At 34.0% G+C, this 17,004-nt stretch overlaps 1 protein-coding gene across 2 annotated transcripts in view; it reads right to left on the bottom strand.

Annotated features, from left to right (window-relative positions):
* The window catches only part of MNAT1 (MNAT1 component of CDK activating kinase), a 173,259-nt gene that overhangs the window by 100,126 nt on the left and 56,129 nt on the right, over positions 1-17,004 (bottom strand). For both annotated transcript variants that reach the window (XM_039864402.1, XM_039864393.1), the window contains exons 2-4: positions 15,467-15,619; positions 13,970-14,043; positions 5,036-5,139 (exon numbers count right to left, since the gene is read on the bottom strand). In XM_039864402.1, the coding sequence (XP_039720336.1) occupies positions 5,036-5,139; positions 13,970-14,043; positions 15,467-15,619 (331 nt within the window). The remainder of the gene's footprint in view (positions 1-5,035; positions 5,140-13,969; positions 14,044-15,466; positions 15,620-17,004) is intronic.

The following is a 17,004-nucleotide window of genomic DNA, read 5'->3' as shown; positions in this document are numbered from 1 at the left end:
ACTTCCCCCAAAAAACAAAAGTTCTTGTGCAAAAAGATGTTTCACTTATAATTTAAACTCAGTATAACCAAAATTAAGTTTAGCAACTAGTCTCTCAAAGCTGATCTTCCTCCCATATTTCTTATTTCTGCTAAATGCACACCTATATCTCAGTCAACTCAAAGTCATCTTTATTTATACCATCTTCCCACCCTGCCATTCCCTTTAAATTAAATCTGTCACTAAGTTCTATTGGCATCTCTCCCCATAATTTTACAAATTTTTCCTCTTGTAGTACTGAGGCTGCTACTCTAACTCAGGCCCCCAGTGGAGAAGAGAATTCAAATTTCATCTAGAAGGATTAATAGGAATAAACATAAAAAGTCAGGGGCTAAGATATGAGGGCTAGAAAAGTGAACTACTTGATTGGAGGCCCAAGAGCAGAAAGGGATGAGCCTCACAATGAAGCAGTAACATTATAAACAATTAAGTATGACAAGTGTTAGAGACATACACATAGGGTACAGTGAGAATAGAATTGAGAGTAGTAAATTCTTCTTGTGATGACAGAGGACAAGTAGAGTCAGAAAAGATTTCATACAGAGTGTTGTGGGTTGAATGTGTCTTCCCAAAATATATGTTGAAGTCTTAAGCCCTGGTACCTGCAAATATAATCTTTTTAGGAAAATGTCTTTGCAGATGTAAACAGGTTAAGATCATACTGGAAATTTGGACACACACACAAAAAGAAGGCGATGTGAAGACAGAGACAGAGGACAGAGTGGTGCCAAAGGCTGCTGGCAACCACCAGAAGCTAAAAGAGGCAAGGAAGGATTCTTCCCTAGAGCTTTCACAGCAAACATGACCCTGATGACACCTTGATTCCAGACTTCTAGCCTCCTCTAGACTATGAGAGAATAAATTCCTGTTGCTATAAGCCACGCAGTTTGTGGTAATTTGTTATAGCAGCCCTAGGAAATTAATACATGGAGGTTGAGCTAAGACTTCAAACAGCAGATATTTAGCCCCACTGGAGAGTAGAATGGCCATATAGGCAGAAAAAACGAAGATGTAAAGACATGAATCAGGCTGGAATGCTTGCTATGGCCAAGTCATGAAGTACGGGGGTAGGGGAAAGCTCTAGTTAAAGCTGGACAGGCAAGTAGCAGGCAGATTGTGAAAGGTCTTTCCTACCATACTAAGGGAATTTGTAACATATAAGGCAACTGGGAAGAAATAAGGAAATCTGAGGGATGGGTTTAGAAAGATGACTATAAGCAGTGAAGTATACAGATCAATGGAGTTCAAGACTGAAGACAGGAAGACTTGTTAGAAAAATATTTCAATAACCCAGATAAGAAATGATGAGGGCTCTAAACAAGGCAATAATAATAGAATCAGAGGAGGAACCAGGTTTAAAAAATGATTAAGAGAGACTATCAACAGAACCAGAAGACTAAGCAGCTATGGCATGAACAACTGGATAAAGAACATAATAAGAGAAAAAGGTGTAACCGTGAAGATCAAAATGTTCATTTCTGGAATACTGAATTACAAGTACCTATAATACATCCAGGAAGAAATGTCTATTAACCATTTACAGATATATGGACATATTACATAATATAATTCTAGGAGCTCAGGAGAAAAATAATGGGCTGCAGAAACATTTAAGAGTAATCAGCATAAAGGAGTAACTCATAAAGAGAAGCACTGAGAGGAACCTCAAGAAGGAAAGAAGCCTATTAAAAGGACGAAAGAAGAAAGTGAGAAAAGCAGGATGAAGAGAGTGGAGTGGCCCTACCAAAGTTAAAGAAGAGTTTCAACATCAAGGGAGAAGCCTACAGCAAACACTGCCTACAAGCCAGTAAGACTTGGACCAATAAACAGTCTATTGGGTTTGGTAATGAGGAACTGGTAGCCTCCATTTTCTCACTGAAATAGAGTATATGGGTATTTTGTACATAGTAGACCTCAATAAATACTAGTTGGATAGTTAGCTGATTGAATAACTGGAAAAATAACCATCATTAAAAATCAAACACTGGGTGGGGCAGGCAGTGAAGAAGGTATTGGACTAAAAGAAAGGAAGCAGGATGAAAGACTAAAAGTCTCTGTGTTCCTCCTAATAGTGCCACCTTACCCAATCAACTTCCCTTGCGGTCACCTCCCATTTCATATCCATCCGTAATACTTGCAATTTAAAACTCAAAATATTTCTCTAACATTTGCACACCAATGTTCTTAGCAGCATTATTCACAGTGGCCAAGACATGGAAGCAACCGAAGTGTCCTACAATAGATAATTGGCTAAAGAAGCTGTGGTACATATATACAATGGAATATTACTCAGCTATAAGAAGAAATGAAATACTGCCATTTGCGACAACATGGATAGACCTCGAGATAATCATGCTAAGTAAAATAAACCAGACAGAAAAAGTTGAAAATCACATGATTTCACTTATATGTGGGATATAAACCTAAAAGCAACAAATGAACAGAACAAACAAATAGAGACTCATGGACATGGACTATAGACTAGTGGCTACCAGAGTGTAGCGGGTGGGGGAAGTGGGGAGGTAGGCGGGTAAAGGACATCAAATATTGTGGTGACAGAAAGAAATCTAACTATGGGAGGTGAATACACAGTATAAATATATATGCCCTGTTGTTAAAGTAGACACCTGAAACTTATTGGATTGCATTAACAAATGTCACTATTAAACAAATATATATAATTTCTCTAATTCATCCCTACCTCTCCATTCCTGTTTAGGTCACCTCTGAACTCACCTACATGACTGCAATAACCTCCCATTGGGCTCCTGAACACACCTGATCCTCTCAAAATTCAACCTCCACAAAACCACTAAATCTATTCTAATAATCTGGAAACTCTTCAATGACAATCATCAACAGCCAGATTCTTATAACATTACTCTAAGGAATCCTGGGAATTCCCTAATAAAATGCCTTGAGGTACACTACAGTAATGATTGAGCAGATGAGAATCTAGCCTCTCTCTCCTCCCATTATCACTTTAACCAAAGTATTATAAGCAAGCTTTCATTTGAAAAAAAGGTTCACTTGCTAAAATATAAAAACAACTGATCTATATAAGCTCAAATTAATTTTCACAATACATAAGTCTTAGGTGGCCTAGGCCTTTTCTATTTCTCCAACTCTCTCTATTGAACTTTGGCAATACAGAACTATTTACAACTGTCAGAACTCTCTAAGATTATCCATATTTTCTTGCCTTTGCTCATGATTTCTTTCTGCCTGGAATGTCCTTGTGGCAGCTTTCCTACCCTTAACTCATCTCACCTTTTTAATCTTAGTAACTTCTACTTGTCTTCCAAGGCTCCATTCAGGCATAACCTTGCCTGGAATGACTGTCCCAATTTTCCCAGAATGCACTCCCATAATAATAAGCACAGAGCACTTTCTATGTGCTTATGACATTATATTATCTTGTCCCTAGAGAACCAGGGTTTTTATTCATCATTGTATACGATATCCTCAGCAGATGTTCAACAAATGTTTACTGAACTGAATTTTTTTGTGTGCTAAATTGGTAAGACATTCTAATGTAGCAATCTCTCCTGCTCATGGGAATCCAGAAAACTGAAAATAAAAATTAAGCTAAACTTCACTAAGATTATTTCAAAATTAGATCACTTTTATTCAGTTTCTGCATGCTCACACTGATCAATATTAGGTGCCAGCTCCATGAAACAAATAAGATCTCCTTGCAGATAACTCAGTGTCTACATCAGAAATGGGTCATTCTATGTGCCTAATCATCCAAGAGATTGCTTTTTTCTTTCCTTCTTTGATATAACTCATGTTTCTGAAACAGTGAGACTTCAACATTCACCAAAACATTAAAGGCAAGTTGCTGCCTCAGACTAGTAAAAAGACATCATCCATGTAAGTTAGTTCATGCTCTATGGACCACTTGAGGGCTCCACCCACTGATATCATAATTATTTATATAGCTATGTTAACTATCAAAATCTTTAAAAATATGATTCTATGTATGTTTATTCCAATATCAAATACCCTGATAAGTATCACAATGATCAATATATTATAATGAATTACTGACAAAAAACTTAGTTATAACATACCCAGGTGCTAAAAATTAATAATAGAAGCAGTCCAACTAACCTCATCGTAACATAAATGAAATAAAGTACTTGTTTTATTCAATAATCAATCATTAAAAAGTTTTCATATAATTAGAAATTTCTACTCTAAAATAATATAACCAGTCTAAAATTATTCTTTCATTGCAACTCTCAGTATTATTTCCTAGCTTAAAACTATGAATGAAAAAAGCACTCACTTGAAAGGAACAACCTTCCACTATTGAGTTAAATAAGACTAATACAACAAGTTACCTAGGCATACCTATTTTGCATGTATTTTCTGATGTACCCAGCAAAGTCTACTGAGCAGACAGTAATTTTAGGACACACTGATACTCTCAGAAATAAGGCACTTTTTAAAGAAGCCAAGCTGGGTTTGAATGGAATGAGACTATAGTGTGAATTCTTTGAGAGCTATATGAAAGAAAAGAAGTGCCTAAATGAAACACTCTCAGACTATAAGGAGGAAAGTCTTATAAACACAAGATGAAAATACAAGCTATGTGATCCAAATATACTTGTATCATTTTTATCAGTGATTACAAACTCCTGATAAAGTACCTCAAAAATAATTAATTCTGTTTTTCCCTAAAACTAGAAAGCCAAATTATACTAAAGAAATAATAGCCAAATTGTATAAATTAGACAATTAAATCTCTGCATGCATACAATTACTTCTCCTTTACAGAATATATTTTAATAATGCCACCAACATTGTTTTTGCTACAGTAATATGTGCTTCCTACCTATATGCTTACATACATATATTAGTACTTTTGGCCTAAACTACAGCTAGATTCTTCATAAATATAACTACTTTTAGAGAATAGTTTTTTAAAATATCATGCAGCCGCATTCATTTCTAATACAAAAGAAGAAGAAAATACTTAGCAACCAACCAGCTTTAATTTATTTTTCTGAATAACATCTTTGTTTTCCTTTTGGTATATCTCCATTTTCTTTTTGGTGTTGTCCAAATCCACATTGTTGGTCAAGTTGAAAACTGCATCAAAAAGGAAACAATGACATGAAATATAGTTTTAATATAAATCTTGAGTAGATAATAAAAACCAACTATTCATCACAATGACTTCTTAACTCATTAGGCTGTCATTTCTTACAGCTCAATTTGTGCCCTTTTACCTACTATCTATTTTAGAAACTAGCTCTAGTTCAACAACTATGTTTTCTGAGCCAAATATATGGAAATAACTGTCAGACTATCACAAAATATGTGCTTGCCATAATCACATTAAATTTGATTTTTATAGTCCCCACTTTAACTTTAAAAGCATATAAAAGAATGCTTTAAAATTTTTTAATAAAAAGAGTAGGTATGGAAGCTACTATACTGGTCAGAATCAATACTCAAAAGATTCTGTGCTCCCAGCATAGGGAAGGCAGTTAGCATGAATATACTGGCGAGGTGGAAAACCAGAGGAGAGAAGGAGCAATTGGGGGGATCATTTTATAAACTATATAAAATGTCTAACCAATGTACTGCATATTTGAAACTAATAAAAAATATAAAAATAATAATAGTGGGGTAAAAAAGATTCTGTGCTCCAAAAACAGAAAAAACTATCCAAAAGAATAAAAAAAAAATCATATACTTATATAATTTATATTTTTAAAAAAACAGGTTTATTTACATTCTAATGGTCTCCAACATGACTAGTCATAGCTTGAATTATTTCTCATACAGGCTAGAGCTGGAAAAGTATGAAACAGATAAAAGCTGAAACTTAACAGGGAAGGTAAAGGATAAACTGGCACTGAAACTTAAAACTGAAATAATTTCATAGAAGATGCTGAGACATGTTAGAATATATGCTAAGTTCTTAATGAGATAGACTTGTCTTTTTACAATTCCAACTGAAAATAATTTGAATTACAAATGCTTTACTCCCTTCTAAGTTTACATATATAAATCAAAAGGTTGCTATAATATTCTGAACCAAAAAAAAAAAACCCACCTCTTTTGGTATATACAAAATTCATATTATACTGTATAGCCCTACTCACCCATCCCTTACAGTGTTTGCATCAGCCTATCTAAAGAAGGATCTGTATCATTAAGACTCTCCTGTTACATAATTCAATTCAGACCTTCCTTGGCTTCCTCTGTAATCTTCTCTATCCGTTATTAGCCCTTCTACCCCTGCTCCAATTACTTACCACTGCTTCCTACTGCTTGTCCTATAAACAAGTTTGATTTACCCTAAACAACTCCTCTATTCTGTGTTTCTAAAATTCCTTCTCCATCTCACTCTATCTAAACAATCATCTAAAATAATTCCCAGAGTTTTGGATTTTAGAGTCCTATAAGATTTGAAAAGTAATATTGGAGGCTCAACATGGGGCTACCTGTTTTGTTGAATAAGGCCATCAAACACATTCGAAAGACCAATCTAATCCATAAATCCATTTTTTCTCTCTTCAAAAGGCCAACTTATTTCAAAATATCAATTTATCATAATCACTGATGAAAATCCAGGCTCATTTAGATATGTAGGAAAATAAAAGCAACCCTCAATTCTATTATACGCAGTTTTAAAACTCTGGGAGAAATTAGAGAAAATGAGCGATAATAGACTTCTAGATACTTTTCCAGCTTTTTTTACCACAAAGTAGAAAAGAAAGTAGTAATGGCAGTAAACCAGGAAATCTAGCTAGGATGCAATGCAGGGCATTCTCCGTAAATGACATTCTGGCCCCAACACAAAACAGGGAAGAAAACTAACTCCCAACGCAATGGCCCTCAGCAAGGCAACTGTGATCCTTTAGTTAATATTGTCGGAGTCCACTATTTTTGCCAACCACTCACAATTTACTCTTTATACTTAACAGGTCATCCAAATTCAATAATCCTTCACAACCTTCACTATCCTCAATATCTGTGTGCACTTAACAATGCTGATTACTTTTTTCCCTTGACCAATCTGTTAATATTCTCCTGATCTACCTTCCTCCTACTACTCCAAATACTCATCTTATTTCCATCTGGCACTTCTTGGTCTCTAAGTAATCTCTATCACTGGCTTTTGCCCTCTTTCCTCCATGTTCCTTGGGCAATCTCATCACTTCCAAGTTTCAATCAAATAAATGCCAGGAAAAGCTGAGAGTATCTCAGAGTGCATTTTAGAAAACCAAACACATAACCATCTCCAAATTTGCTCCTCCTTGAAAATTCTTTATCTGTTAATGATAGGATTATCATGCTAAAACACCAATATTTAACACTCATTCATCTGACCTACTCTCCTTTGCATTCCACAAGCACAAGTTGACAAATCCCACAGAACTCTACCACCAATATTTCTTTAAAACTGACCTTAATCTCAAGGTACCCTGCCAATACACCAAGTCAGGATCTTATTTTTCCCTGAATAATTTATTATAATCTCTTTATTTAACTTCCTACCTCCAGAGTCTTTGCATCTTACCCTATATCTTAACCCCATCGATAATATACAATGCTGCCAGATTAATACTTCTGAAGCGTACTTCATATTATCTTCCACCTCTACCATCCTTCCATCTCTCGTCCCCTCTACCTTCTTTCTTTTTGCTAGGAAAAAAAAATCAAAGACTTTCAGAATCCAGAACCCTTCTGGCTATTAACTACTGGCTATAAACTAACAATCTGGCTATAACTACTTTCATCTCCCCTTAATAAAGAGCTCTCTTGAAACTAGACAGCTCTGCATTTCCCAAATGTCCCCCACACTTCCTGCTCCAATTCCTTTGATCACACCATTGTACCTAAAATGCCTGATCCCCCTTTCTTACTACTGAAAATATACCCATCTTAATGTATCTACCCAAATACTTTTCCATGAAGTGCTCTGCTCCCTGATTTCCCAACAAGAAATAACTTCTTTCTTTTATAAATGTTGAAAACATTACTTACAGCTCGTAAAAATCTGTGTTTTACATGATTTGTACACACATACATAGCATTCTTTACTTTGCACTTTATCTTGTACTCGAAGATTATATTTTATACAATTTTTATATCATCCAGAAATAAAGGAAAGATAGGAAATGAGAAAAGAATTTAACGATTATATATTAGGTTCCCAATACTGTGGTGTTGTGAGCATACAAAAGGACTTCCCGTTTCCAAAGACTAACACTCTTATTAGGGAGATCACCCCTACATACATAAAATTAAAGTAATAATACAACACACTATACGATCAAGTGATAATAGGGGAAAACTAAAAGTATCCTTGCTTCATCCATTAAGAAATATTTAGCACTGTGCTAGTTGGTGGATAAATGTTTATTAAAGGAATAAATTGTCCTTCCTTTTAATGGAATCGGCTACCAAATAACCCTTCTAAAACAAAGTTCAGATTATGTTATTCAGTCATGAGTCACTAAGTTCACTCATTGCTTCTACATCCATAAGGCCCTAAAAAAAATCCAATCTTATCTCTCACACCACTTTTCTCTCTCTGCTTTATGAGTTCTGCAGATTCCCCAGAGCCTCTTCAAGAAGCAAGGGTGAGAGAGACCAAGCAATTCCAATCAGAGTGGCTTTCTCTCATCTATTTACTTGAAGCGATCTTCAAATTTTGCTTGAGTTATATACTCTATAAGCTGTGTGTGTATCAAACATCTATAAAATACATATGACAGAGTTATGTCCAGCATTTGACCAAATTACATTGCTTAATCCTAACAGCCTTATAAGTATTACACTTCACAGATAAGGTTTAAAAATATTAAATAACTACATCCAAGGTATACAGCTAGTAAATATGGAACCAAGATTTTAACCTAGGCTGATTCCAAAGCCTGAACTTTTTTCTACAATACTAGTTGTATTGCTTCTCTCAATTCCTAAAAAACCACTTCTGGTCCAGTTCAGCTATTCTTCTGCATCTATACAGGCCTCACACTTCCCTACCTCCATACCTATAATCAAACTGCTCCCGGAAGGCCTATCTTAGTACCAACCACAACCCAGAACAACTGTGGATATCCACATCTGGCCCACCCTTCTATATCCAATTTAATCCCCAAATCTTCCTTATAAATCACTTTGCAGGTACAATCTTTCCATCCCCAAAAGCCCATAATATGTTACCTAATATCATTCTGGTAGTGCATATCCACTTTCTACCCTGTATAATTATTTTCGATGTACATATCTATTTGACCCACTAGAGTGTCCCTTGAAGGCAGATTCTAGGTAAAATTAACTGTTTACATATAATTTCTTTCTTTTATGCTTATTATAAACTTTGATGAATTCCAATGAAACTAAAATAACCAATTTAATTCATTTTTTTATTTAGAAGGCAAAGGTAATAGCAATATAACAGATGTGAATCATAATCATAAATAACACAAATCTCTTCTTTTAAAAAGAAGAAAAAAAACACAAAAGTGGATTACTATTTTAAAGACTTTTCACATAAAGCAAGTCTCATTCACTCCCACAATGAATCAGGTTGGTATAATAGCCTTGAAGAAAAAGGAATAGGAGATAATTTTCTATAGAATCACTTGGCCCTTTCTCTGGTTACTGGTCTAGCTCAGATGTTGACCTGCCTTTAGTCAAGTATTAAAAGCCAACAAAAAACCTATTGTATTTTCTGAAAGATTTAATGTTACTTAAGTACAATTTTGAAGTCTTTTTGACATCTAGAATTCATAATTAAAGCCCTTAGGACTTTCTCACCCTTTTAAAATAAGCATACTCTGAACCAAAAGAATAATCTGTTTATTATGGAACTAAGAACAAACCTTTGAGATAATCCCTGGGGCCAAAAGAACAAGAATTTTTATGTTTAGATTGTCATAACCACAGAAAAGAGCCTATTGTTAACGCTATAAGAAAGTTCATCTTCATGTGTGCCGCTTATATTGTAATTTTATGCCATTATTCAAAATTGTAGTATTTCTAAATTTGTATATTTGTGATGTTCAAAGGATTCATAACAAAATTTATATAACCAAATCACACTAATCTCCAATTTATAAGTTCTCAGACACTGATTCCTTAGCCACCCTAACAACTTCATCCTTCTCATTCTAGGCCTAAACATCTTCAAGAGCACCCTTCTACCTGTAAGATTTGAGTTCTAACTTCTTTAAGATCCTTCAAAATATACCCAAAACCGACCTTTCCCCCGCCTCATCTCCCACTATTCTATCAATCAGCACCCCATGTTCCAGATTCAGACTACTAACTACTCTTGGACACTGTCAAGCACTTTCATGGGCTCTGGGAGTCAGAAAAACCTATGTTCACAATTTGGCACCATTATTTACTAGCGATGTGTTCTTGGGTACTTAATCTCTCTCTGCTTCTTCTCCATATGCAAAATAGGGATAAAAATGCCTTTCTCTAATCTTAGAGTTGTAAAAATTATATGAGATAATACGAGTACAGCTCAGTCTAGCACTTAGCAGATGCCTATGAAATTAACATTTTATACTTTTGATTAACACAGTTGGCTAATACAGATATAACAAACATCTAACTAACCATCTTTAAAAGCATATATAAAACACAAAGTAAATAGCTATTGAAACAAGATTTTAAAAGGAAGTTTTATTTATACCACAACAATCAAAACAATGACACAACTAAGTGGTGGAACCACACCCTAACATAAATTAAAAGGGCTAAAAACTAGTTTTTCCCTCATTTCTACACTTTCCATTCAACAAAACAAAACAATAAAAAATACTGCCTATTCTCCAGCTTTTATTTTCCTGATAAATACCATACAACTGCTCAAGGTCAGCTTATTTTAATTCATCCTTGCCTGCTCTTTCCTATATCAAATTAGTCATTTGAAAATTATATCTCTAGAGCATCCTCTTTATCTATGACCCCTGCTACCTAATCCAAGCTCTCATTATTTCTCATCTAAATTGCTGTAATGGCCCCTTAAAAATGGTTTCCGAGCCTTCAGTATCTCCTGTCAATATTCCACATCACTACCACACCATTCCACTGGCTCACTATTGTTCAGAGAATAAATTCTTACCCTGACAGCCTAGCTTACAAAGCCCTCATTAAACAATCAAGATCCAGTCTGTTTTTTGAGCCTCATTTCTAGTCATTACTCAGTTTTATCTACTTATAACAGATTATGTGCTAATTCTCCAACATGCTCAATACCTGTATCTCTGTGACTGTCTTTTGCTACGAATGGTTCTTCCATCCTTTTTCTACCAGGTAAACTCATATTCATCTTTTAAGATCAAACTCAAATGTGACCTCTTCTCTGAACATCAACAAACTACACCTCTATTTCTTAATGCTAAATTATTTTGTTATCTGAATTCCTATAACACTTTATAAATAAATGCCTATACGCATTCACATTATAGTTATCAGTTTACATAATTCTCTCTCCCTTTAAGGTTTGAATTATTAAAGGCAAAGATCATATATCCTCAGCAAGTAAAGCAGTTCACATAAAACAATTAATATTTGCTAAACTGAGCTGAAGTTCAGAAAATAAACTATAAGTCCATGAGACTAGGTCCCAAACCTCATTAATATCTTCAAATACAAGAGAACTGCTTTTTACCCAACATAATCAAGATTAGTAATTATTTAGAAAAATCTGTTAAACGAGGGAAACACATACTCTTTCAACCCTTTAACTTAAAACATATTCAGTAAGTGTATAGTCATTTTCTAACTTAATTACATATAGCCAAGGTCTAGTCTTTAACTGGAGTATCTTGTATAAACCATAACTGTCGTCTATATTGTTCAGTTTCTGGTTTTTTTAAAGTAAATCAAAAACTTGAGAAGCAGAATTCTTCTGAGGTTTTGCAATTTTCCCCAACCTTAATTTTAAATTACATAATTACGATAACAAGTACCACTGGCAAAAGACAGTTTGGTTACCAATGCAACCAACTTATGGTATATAACTGAACTAGTAAGAGGAGTAGAGAGGTGTACTTGAGGACCTCTTCTAATGGACAGGATTCATGATATAGTCATCACACTTCGGGCATCAGTAAGTACATTTTACAGAAAACCTGAGAAACGTCAGTCACTCTAATGAGTCAATTAAGTGGAGGTTGATTAAGAGAGTTTGAACATACTGCAACTGAAGACAGCCCTTCATAAATATGCATAATAGTAGAATCACTTTCAAATTAAGTGCTCTGAACCACCGTTTCCTTATCTGGTAAAGAAAGGATTACATATTGTATAGCTCTAACATCTAAATGTGCTCTTAACTGTCAATCCTAGCTCCGACTTCTGGACATAGGCCCCAGGTTGTTCATATCTTCAAACTAATTCATCTCATAGTAAATAAATAAATAAAGTGTGTGTGTGTGTGTGTGTGTGTGTGTATTTTTTTTTTCCTTAAATCGTGGTTCAATGAGAACCTTGTTCCAGAATCAAGACCCCTTCTTCCCCACCTTCATTATCCATCAGTTTCTTTTAGTTATCCTGCCTGACTGCTTGGACTTGTGACCATGTATTGAACATGCTCTGTGATATCTATTATCTCTTTTCTCTTTATTACCTGGCCAGACTATTTATTCTATACTTAACGTCTATGTATACCCATACTTCTACATATCTGCATACTTGCCCAGTTCTTACAATTTCTTTTTTGTTTATCTTCTCAGTCCTAACTTTTCTATCTTGCCTTGGCACTCCCAATTCCATCATCTTTTCAGTTAAAATCCATAGCCATTATTCGTTAAGATTATATACAAAGTGTGAGGAACAATTAGAATGAAAAAACAATGGCTCCAAAGCACTACAAGACCCCAGAAAAAGCCTAAATTATGTTCTGTAAATGCTATTTGCTATGACATAACAAATGAACTTAGATATTTTAGAAAAGTTTCAGCAATAGTTGAAATATAAAGATTTTCTGGGTTTTTCTCAGTTAATAAAGAAATAAAAGGAATTAGCATAATTCATTCCTTAGGAATTTAAGTTTTCTAAAAATTTATCATATATAAGCCTTCTCAAAAATTATCAATTTAATTATAATCATTTAATTTAAATAAGTAATAATATTAGTATGGCTTGACTATCAAGTTTGAGAAGAAAAAAAGATGACTGTTTAATTCTCTTAGTCTCATTCAAATTTTCACAGTTTATGATTTTTTTGGTATCATTTCAAAACATGTATTGAGTAAAAATAATTATGGCAACTTTAAAAAAACACCGCTAATTTTTTTAATTGCTATATAACAACTTCCAGACTTCTTAACATCTCTGAAATATTATTTAAGAAAACAGAAACAATACTTTCTTTTGATGAAAGCATCCTTCTAACTAATCACAACAGAAAGAAAATTTATTAGATTTATTTATTAGAAAGAAATATTAGATTATTACTCTAACCTCTGATTCTAGAATAACACTGAGTAATAGAATGCCACTTCAACAGTGAACTGTTTCAAAGTATTTTGAAACTACTGTATACACAGAAGCATAAATGATGATAAACAATATATGCCTTTAGTCACCATGAATATAGTTAATGGAAACCCTATGTTTTAAAAATCTGAATATTCTTTCCTTTTGTTTACTCTAAAACATCAGCAGCATACCAATACAGCCTTCCTTCCCAGCTATAAAGTGGTAGTACCTTCATTCATCATATTTTTCCTAAGACAAAATGTTTATTACCTAAAAATATGTCCTTTACTTAAGTATACCTCCAACTTAACAAACATGATTTAAGTGCAAAAGTAATTAGGTAAACATCAGCTATCACAACAAAACTTGTTAGAGAGTTGTGAAATGTTCTCCTAGGCATCTAAAGGATAGAAGCACATAGGCTAGCACACCAAAAGTTCAAGCATTAAAAACATACCAATTTCTTCCACTTCTTCTAGGAAATCATTATATTCTCTTAGACTAGGAAAGTCTTCTTCTCTTTTATTATATCTTTAAGAGAAAAAAAAATCAACATGTCACTTATCACTTGCTTTCAGTATTATCTAACTAGTTTGTTTCTTCTTACTTAATTCACACATGATACATAGAAAAGGATTGCTTACTATGTAAAATACTGTTTTCTCGACACCAGATTTGCAACCAGACCAAGAATGTTGTTCTTAAATTCATATAGTCACTACAGAGAAGGAGTAGAATCAGGAGAAAATGGTACAATATGCAAAATCCTTTTAAGACTTAAGGGAAAGAAAAAGAAAGAAAAAGAAAATAGGACCCTGAAGGAATGGAAAATGAACTTAAACCAGGTCTATCACTGGAAATTATGATAATGTTTCCTTCTTACAGATTAATTAATTTCCAGAAAGCTAAAAATTAATTCAAAAAAAGAACTTTCTGTTTTTCATGACAGTTATAGTCTAAGGAATGCTAGATCAGGAAAACCTGTAAATATTGAATATGCCCATGAATAATTAGAAAACCACAGGTGTTAATGAAAAAAATGATAAGAATCTGAGAGAAACTACCTCCGAGAAGTAATCCAAATAATAAAAGAACAGCTTGGAACATTGATATAGTAACACTGGTTAAGTACCTAGAAAGATGTTGATAAAACAATGGTGGCCAAGGTTGAAATCACCCAACCACCAAAAATAAATAAATAAATGAATGAATAAATGAAAAAATAAATAAATAAAACAATAATAAATTGAATATATGTATTCTTTATACTTCAAAAACAATAAGGTGATTTGTAACAAGAGTACAGATAAAATAAAACCCAAAACTACTAAGAGTAAAAAACTAAATTATAAATTTAAAAAAAGTATGTACACACACATACATACATAGAGATATATATCAAATTAAATTATAGCTAACACATGATTTTCTCTAATAGCTTTCAAATTTCAACTTAAACATTACCTCCTCAGGCCTTATCTGACATCAATGATCCACACCAAAACTCAGTTACTAACTTCACAGCATTTTTCTCAATTTATAATCAACTATTTTGTTTGCCTGTTTTAATTATCTACCTCTATGCTATCATATGCTACTATATTTAAGCCTTTGAGGGCAAGGTTCATAGTTATTTAACTCATTTAGTAAGTAGTAGATAATAAGTATGATGCAGTTTGCACACAGTAGGTATTTAACATTATTTGTTAATTAAATTAAGGAATACACAGCAAATAAATTAATTGGAAAGCCATGATGAAGCAGGTCTACTCTAACAAAGGTTAGATAATTAATATTACTGAGTTCTCTAAGAACTTAATGTTTGTTGAAAAAATACATAGATGAAATTATACTTATTTATTCATTTGCCACATTTCTGTCAGCAAATAATTATATCAATTATTGCAATAACTGTCTTCTTTATGTACTGAATCATTAAAGCAATAATACTTACATCTTTAGCACTTTTTTCCGAATCTCAACCTCCTTGTCAACAGTAGGATCTTCAAAGAGTTGTACCCTAAAGTTGCTCTTTCTAAGAGGAGTGCCACACTCAGGACAGTTTCCAGCTCCTCTCACAAACAGTAAATCCACACAACTTTCACACCTATACAGAGAAAATATAATTTTATATATTTTATATGTATATAATAGTATTCAAATGTACAACAAGTCTGCATATAGTTTGCCTTTTTTTTTTTTGGTGTTTTCTTCTTTGGGTGGGCTTTTGGGGGTCAAAAATTAGCTACTTAAAATCTTACAAAAAACCTTTTGGAAAATGTCCATTTTCATTTGGAGCTTACTTTTCAGACACAGGTATCCCAAAAGATACCAATTTGGTTTTCAAATTAAATAAATTTACAAATTAAAAAAATTAAGTTGGGGACTAGGAATATTCAGAAATAGCAGTATAAGGAGAAGTCAAAGAAAGAGGCATGTAAAAGAGCAGTACTCAGTTCAGTCATCCTTAGACCTGAGAAGAAAGCCCTGCATACCACAATCACTAAAACCAAGACTTTTTTCCCTTTCAGCCTTGTAAAAAGTATTTTCAAAGTTCAGTAAGCAATCGTGCAAATGAGAATCACAGGGGAGAGATGCTAGCTAAAGGAGCCCCCCCCCAACCCAGGCCAGAGGATAAAGAACTTAAGAGTGTCCCCATATGTGTAGAGAAAGGAGAAAATTATCATAGCTTTTCCCAAGAAATCCTAGAAATATGGCTATTTATAAAAACTTTAACTGGTTAAAACTGGCTGCCCCAAAGCCAACCAAAGTGATTGCCTACACAGGTTTCCCAGATACTCTTCCTTCTCTCCTCTCTTCTTTTGTAATACAATATGGGGAAGACCTTAGAAGTCCTGATTTGGAAAAGAAAGGAGCAGGAGAGGTTATCCTCTCTGTACCAAATTCTGGGGATTTGACGGGATCAGTTCTTATATTGTTTTAGATGGGTCCAGGTCCAGGTACCACCCGATCATCTCTGGCCTGTCCCAACAGATCCATGCTACTATGAGACTGGCAAGTGGAAAGGCTGGCTGGAAAAAAAGAGCAGTTCCTATAGCCTCTTGGTCTTGAGGATGCACACAGCAGGGAACTTGGGATGCAGAGTGGAAACAAAGGCTGCCCAAGGACGTACTTTGAATCATAACTTTTAAATATTTAAACATTTTGGTATGTAGTCATCCAGTTGTAATCTTGCCCAACTACATACATGCTGGGGCCACACAAGCCCTAATTACTCCTTTCTTAGCATTACCTAAAATTATCTATTTCTTTATGTGTTGATTTTTCTGTAATCTCCACTAGGATGTATATACTTCATGAGAGCAGGAATCTGTACTATCTTGTTCTCTATCCCCAGTGTCTGACAGTTAGTCAGTACTCAAACTATACATAACAAAATATATAAGACAAAGAGAAAAAGAAAAATTCTAATGAATAAGGGAAAAGTTGATTTCTCCCAAGTAAGTAGTTGACTTAAGAAATAAGCTCAGT

Source organism: Pteropus medius, unplaced genomic scaffold (genome assembly GCF_902729225.1).
Source record: "Pteropus medius unplaced genomic scaffold, Ma_sr-lr_union100, whole genome shotgun sequence".
NCBI classification, from domain to species: Eukaryota; Metazoa; Chordata; class Mammalia; order Chiroptera; family Pteropodidae; genus Pteropus; species Pteropus medius.
Note: the sequence above shows the minus strand (reverse complement) of the source record. Positions and strands in the feature narration are given on the sequence as shown.